The 6000-nt window shown below is 46.7% G+C and overlaps 1 protein-coding gene across 1 annotated transcript in view; it reads left to right on the top strand.

Moving 5' to 3' along the window:
- Positions 1–358: 358 nt before the first annotated feature.
- The window catches only part of SCFD2 (sec1 family domain containing 2), a gene marked incomplete at its 5' end in the record, with an annotated part of 188877 nt that continues 183235 nt past the window's right edge, over positions 359–6000 (top strand). The window contains one exon of the mRNA XM_080626680.1: positions 359–1091. Coding sequence (XP_080482806.1) covers positions 359–1091 — 733 coding nt within the window. The remainder of the gene's footprint in view (positions 1092–6000) is intronic.

The following is a 6000-nucleotide window of genomic DNA, read 5'->3' as shown; positions in this document are numbered from 1 at the left end:
CCAGCAAGACGGAAGGGCCCCCGAGCTCTCCCAGAGATGTATCCCTGTTGGTGCTCTCGCGGTGTAACAGACCTGGGCGGGGGTTAATCCCAGCGGACACCAAGCCCCACACCGGTGGGGTCAGGTGAGCTCAGGTGAGGTCCTACAGCCCAGCCCCGCAGCGGGAGCAAAGGCTACACCAGCCCCGTTAACCCGGCCAAGCCCCACAGGTACCTCGCCTGACCCCCGCCGGCTGTCACGGAGTGCCCGCCCCTCCGGCCGCCGGCAGCCAACCCGAGCCCGCTGCGTCATCCCGCGGCGCCGCCGGCGCGCCGCGCACATGCCGTGTGTTGTGGCTGTCAGCGCTGCTTCCGCCGCCATGGCGGTGCCGGTACCGGAGCTGCAGCGGGTGTGCCGGCAGGCCTGGGAGCCCGTGCTTGCCAGGGCGCGCCGGGCCATCGTCTTCCTGGACGCGGCGTCCGCCGAGGCGCTGCACTGGGGCTGCGGAGGGGCGGGAGAGCTGCTGGCTGCGGGGGCGCTGGCCGTCAGGGCGCTGGCCGCTGAGTCGGCGGCGGGGTCCCGTGTCGTATTTGTGGTGAGCGGGGGGCTGCGGGGCGGCACAGCCGCTGCCGTGCGCGGTGTGCTGGGTCGGGGCGTCGTGCGGCACTGCGTGCTGGTGGCTGGCGGCGAGGAGGAGGGCGGTGGCCCTTCCGAGCTGGAGGAGACGCTGCAGCGGTGGATGGGGGAAGGTGGCCGCGCCGAGGTACTGCTGCGGGGCCCGCCGCTTCTGGCGCCTGTCTCGGCGGAGCTATGCCTGCTGCCCGGCCTGGCGGCGCTCCTCCCGCCTCTGCCCGGCCCCGGCGGGCCCGGTCCTACGGAGGTCGGTGTGGGCTCCCTGCCCGCTGAGTTGCGGGCGGCGGTGCGGGCCCTGGTGGAAAACCTCGACGCTTTCCTCACCGCGGTGGGACTGCGGGAGGAGAGCTTTGCCGTGGGGCCCCTCAGCAGGGTCGTTGCTGCTGAGCTGGCAAGCTATGCCCCAGCCAGGAACAGGAGGAGGATGGCCACCAGCAAGGCCTCCATCGTCTTCGTGGACAGGACGTTGGACCTCGCTGGTAAGAAATCCACTGCTGCTAGGGGCTGTCATCCCCACGGGCCCACATCTGCTCCATCGGGAGGGTTTCAGGTAGTTGCAGGAGTCCTAAGGAGCATGTTTAGCACCATGGCCGAGGTGGCTGCTCACATATTCTTGTTCCCCACTGAATCATGGAAGCAGTGAAGCAGAAGGCTCTGCCAGAAACAAGGGGTTGTTTCTGCACTTAATTTGTGCTGCAGACTAGAGATCTTAGCAGTACCTGTGTGTCATCCCGAGGTGTGAGGGAAATGGTCTGCATGTTTCACAGTGTGCCTTGTTGATATTGTGAAGCATCAGTGTATCTACTTATCAACCTTAGCTTTATACTGGTGTAAATATATATACATCTTTATATACACTTAGCTGTTTATGTATGTCTGAAAGTGTCTCTGCATGTATATAGTTTTTATGTTATTCAAGCTGGTAAGATGTGAAATCAAAAAGGCAGAAAGGGAAAGAGTGATTGAACGAGTTGCTAGCAAGGTGATGGGCCAGTAACCCAGGAAAAGTTTGGAATAACAGTCTGTCAGAAGAAACAGTAAACTCGAGTAGTAATTGATATGGGAGTAGCTGCTTTTGTTTACACCATCATATATACCTGCTGACATATACAATGTGTGGGCCAGGTTCTGTTTGCATTACCTGTACTCAATAATTCAATAATAATTGTAGCAGTAGTACTCAATAATTCAGGTCATAATTTTGCCATCACAAGCAAGTGCTTGGCACAGTTTTGCACCTGCAGCTCATCTATTTATGAATCTTGTTCTGCCTTTTCTTTACCCCTTAATTTTGGCTTTGTGTATCCTTGCACTGCTATAGGATTTGTAGCTCTCAACAGTGCACTGAAGGGCAGCTGTGAATCTGGGTGTTTAATGTTGTGCTGTGGGAAGATTGCTGGGAGGCCTGAAGGAGTGTGGGCTTGAAATGAAACCATGAGATGAGTGTATGCTTAGGGTGGGAAGAAGTGAAACTGGACAAGAATTCGTGCACTCAGGTGGTGGGAAGAATTAAACACAAGAAAGGGAACTGGAAATTGTGGGTGACAGGTTGCTGCCTGACAAGGAGACTGTTGAGGAGGCATGAAGAGGGATAATTGGTACCAGCTTAAATCTGGGAAATGAAGTCTGAGGTCTTGTACTCAGCAGGAGAAGGTTTTTCGGAGAAAACATCAGGGCTGTGATGAGGCAGCTTGGGGGTGTGTGTGTGCATCAGAGCTCTTGAAGTAAGGATGAGAAATTAAAATATTCATTTTTTAGGAATATACTCTTCTCAGTAGCTGCAACTGAAACCAAGATCCTCTCATGCAGCCATTATTTTGTTACCAACAATGGTCTCCAGAATTCATTGACAGTTTCATTGAAGCCTTCTTATGCTTTGGACATGGTACATCAAGTACAGTGCAAATTTAAGGAAGAAAGACCTAGTGTATTTCAGAATTAAAGCACTGTATGGACCTGAATTTAGTGCCACAAGTGAGACTTGTTTCATTGGTTTGCTAGTACTGAAAAAAGTACGTAAAAAGAACAGCATATCAGTTGTCAAGAGGTGGGAAATGGAAGAATTAAGTTGTACCTGAAACTTTTATTTTCTCAGGTGTATTCAGCCTTTTATGTACTCTTTCCTTTGGCCTGCTACCTCTGACTTTGCTGCTTGGCCTTCAGGTGAATGTGTCTGTTGAATTTCAGCTTTACAGTTTGTAAAAGCTAAAGCTTCCTATTTGCAAGTTTCTGGCTTGGTATTGGCAACTGAGCCATTGGATTTATTTTTTTCCTCAAGCTCTGATATGTATTTGTAGGCAGCAGTGTAAAAATAAGTTTTGGGGTTTTTTGTGGGCTTTTTGTTTTGTTTGTTTATTTGTTTGTTTGGTTTTTTGTTTCATTTTGTCCAAATACCAGCTCAGTGCAGTTGGAAGTCTTTGAGGTTGACTTTGTCATTTGCAGCGCATTTCATGAAACATTTTAAATCTTCCTTCTCTAAAGATGCAAGATTTTGGATTTGATTTGTAGGTGTCTCATTGACTCCAGAATCTTGTCCAACAGGTGGGCTGCACATGTGAGAAACGGTTACCTGTCCATGAATTATGAGAATGCTTTCATATTCCAAGCACTTCTAAAAAAACTTGGAAGCTCATTAGGGGTAGGTGCTGGGCTGCTCTGATTAAGTCAGGCTACTGCTTTGAACCAGGTGACTTTAAATCACTACGAGGCTATCAGGAAGCCAGCTGTTTTCTTACTTGAAGACCTGGATGAAATGCGATGGTAGTTCTAAATGATTGGGTGGTGAGGCACTGGAATGGGTTGCCCAGGGAAGTTGTGAATGCTCCATCCCTGGTGGTGTTCAAGGCCAGGTTGGACAGAGCCTTTGGTGGCATTGTTTAGTGTGAGGTGTCCCTGCCCATGGCAGGGGGGTTGGAACTTGATCTTAAGGTCCTTTCCAGCCCTAAGTATTCTATGTCTAATGGAGGTGCAACTGTTGTCTTATTTTTGGCTCACATTCCATTCTTATCTAGAGCAAATAAGGTGTTAGGCTAGAATAACAAAACAGTTTTCTGTAATACCATTTGATTTCTAATAGTAAAAATCAAAATGTCTCAAAAGTGCCTTTTCTGGTGCTGCAATTGCAAACAACTGAACTAAGGGAAAATACTAGTACTTCAGTACTGTTATCTTTCCACTTCAAAGAACATGTTAAAGAAATATTATTTCTTTATAATCATTAATAATCATTCAACTGGGGATGGCATGGATACTGTCTCTTCCTGCAGTATTAGGATCTTATGGATAAAGCAGTGCCCCGGTAGGTGGGACATGTGTTTTTATGTCTTAGGGAGATTGCAGGGTTTGTACTTCTCACTCTTGCTCACTTCTTGAATTCTGATTGTATAAAGCTTAGCTACTGGTGCTGTACCTAACCTGTATATATGTGTAGTGCTGCTTTTGTTTGCCTACTTACTGTTTTAAAATTCGCTACCTTTGCTTTAAAAAGCAGAATCAATCCTCTCAGCTAGAGTGGTGCTCTGACAGGTGACACTGGTCAAAGTCAGAGCTAATTTTGGCACCTTAATTCCTCTTTGTTTTTCTCCTCTAATATTTGTGCCTCTATATATGTGCATTGTGATACCATACTGTAACCCCATGCTCCTTGCATGTGTTTCTTAGTCACCACCTTGACAGCTTCACACCATCATGAAGTAATTTTTCCAGCTTCCCAGATTTCCCTTTTCATTTGTAAGCTCATTGATGCCTTTCAGATATTGGTGTTCAAAACAGCTTGACGTGTTTCTCTTTCCATTCTCTTGGTGCTTGGCATCGTTTGGGATGTGGGCTGTTGTACCTGTAGAAGATAGTGAGGTCTCACCCACTGGTATGTGCAGGTGATTTTGAAATGCGGTAGAGTGAGCAAAAGACAGGAGAATGAATAGCGGGGGGGGTGCCTGTGCAGTTATGTATGGTTTTGAATAACCTTGTATGAGTGTTGTTTAAGGTTGATATTTCAGTTCTGTCAGTAACAGTACTTTTATCTTCCTCTAGCAGTTTTTGTACATATCAGTCAAAATCACAGGAATGTTTCCCCAGAGTCACGGCTGTAAACTTGGGTTTAAGTTTCTGTATCATCTCTCTCGCTGTCAGCCAGGCATCATCTTTGCTTCTCACCTGCATGCTGATTGTAAAGTTGATAGCCTTTTAGCAGATACAAAAAGCACAGTTCAGGTGCTTATCAACAAAGTGTAGATTTTCAGTTCCTGGGAGCAACCACAGTGATGAGAAAGTTGTGACGTGTTTTAATTGTACGACTGCATAATCCTATTCATGGAGGAGGATGAGAATGAAGGCTAATGTAGGCCCTTACATTTCTGATAAAGTCTGTTTCTGACTAATAGCTCTTTTTGGATCTTTTTGTTTTAAACTGTTTGTATTTTTCTATTTCTTTCATTACATTTATTGTGTTTCTAGTTTGGAGTGCTTTACTCATGCTTTTTTTGATTGCAGCATCTTCGAAGTTGATGCATTGGTGTATTGACACTAATGCCTTTTTGAAGAAAACAAAACCATGTTTTTTTCTTCCTTACCATATAAGCTGAGGGCTTGAAAACATAAATACTAAGGCCTGTAGAGTACAGTAGTCCATTTTTTATGAACCAGGCTTTGACACAGGATATAACTGGTGTTGAAATTATTATGGTCATTTATGGTTGTAGGCTGCAGCTGTGAGGAGTGATGGCAGCTGAAAATATTCAAGTGATGTCAACTCAGTATTGCAGGTCAGGGTACAGCCTCTGCTGTGGCATGGTTTGTAAAGATTCTGCTATTCTGGGGTAAGTGCACAATTTTTTATAGTAGTTTTTTAAAAGCTTCAGATGTTAAATTTGTTATAGAGTCTTTGCAGAGATAAGCAAATAAATGGATTGAGTTTTGCCTGTTTAAAGAAAACCGCAGGTGGCCAGGTCAGTGAAGGGGACTTGGAAACAGGGGACTTGGAAATTACATAAGCCTTAGCAGATGCGTAAGTGTTTCTTGTCTCCAAATTTACTACTCTTTACATATATTGCAGTAGCTGGCTGTGAGAGATGGGGAATCTGTCATATTTCTCTGGCAGCACTCTGAGGCTGCTGTGCTTGGCTGTGGGCTTCTGTGCTCCTACTGCTGGTTCTACAAGGGTTTTGGTTTTGTTTGGGTGCTTTTTGGAGGAGGGGGAAATTGTGTTGGGTTTTTTGTGTGTGGTGCCAGCAGCCTTGAACACTGTTGGTTATGAGAAGCTGCTGAGCGGCCAGTTGACTGTCCTCAACAGTGATGAGGAGAGAGAATGTAAACAAGTCCCCTAGATCCTGCTGAAGTCAGTGAAATTGAAAAGTGACTCTCTGTGATTTCCTGGCCTGGTCTCGTGAA

This window comes from Psittacula echo, assembly GCF_963264785.1.
Source record: "Psittacula echo genome assembly, chromosome: 1".
In the NCBI taxonomy this organism is placed as follows: domain Eukaryota; kingdom Metazoa; phylum Chordata; class Aves; order Psittaciformes; family Psittacidae; genus Psittacula; species Psittacula echo.
This window is presented reverse-complemented; position numbering and strand designations above follow the sequence as displayed.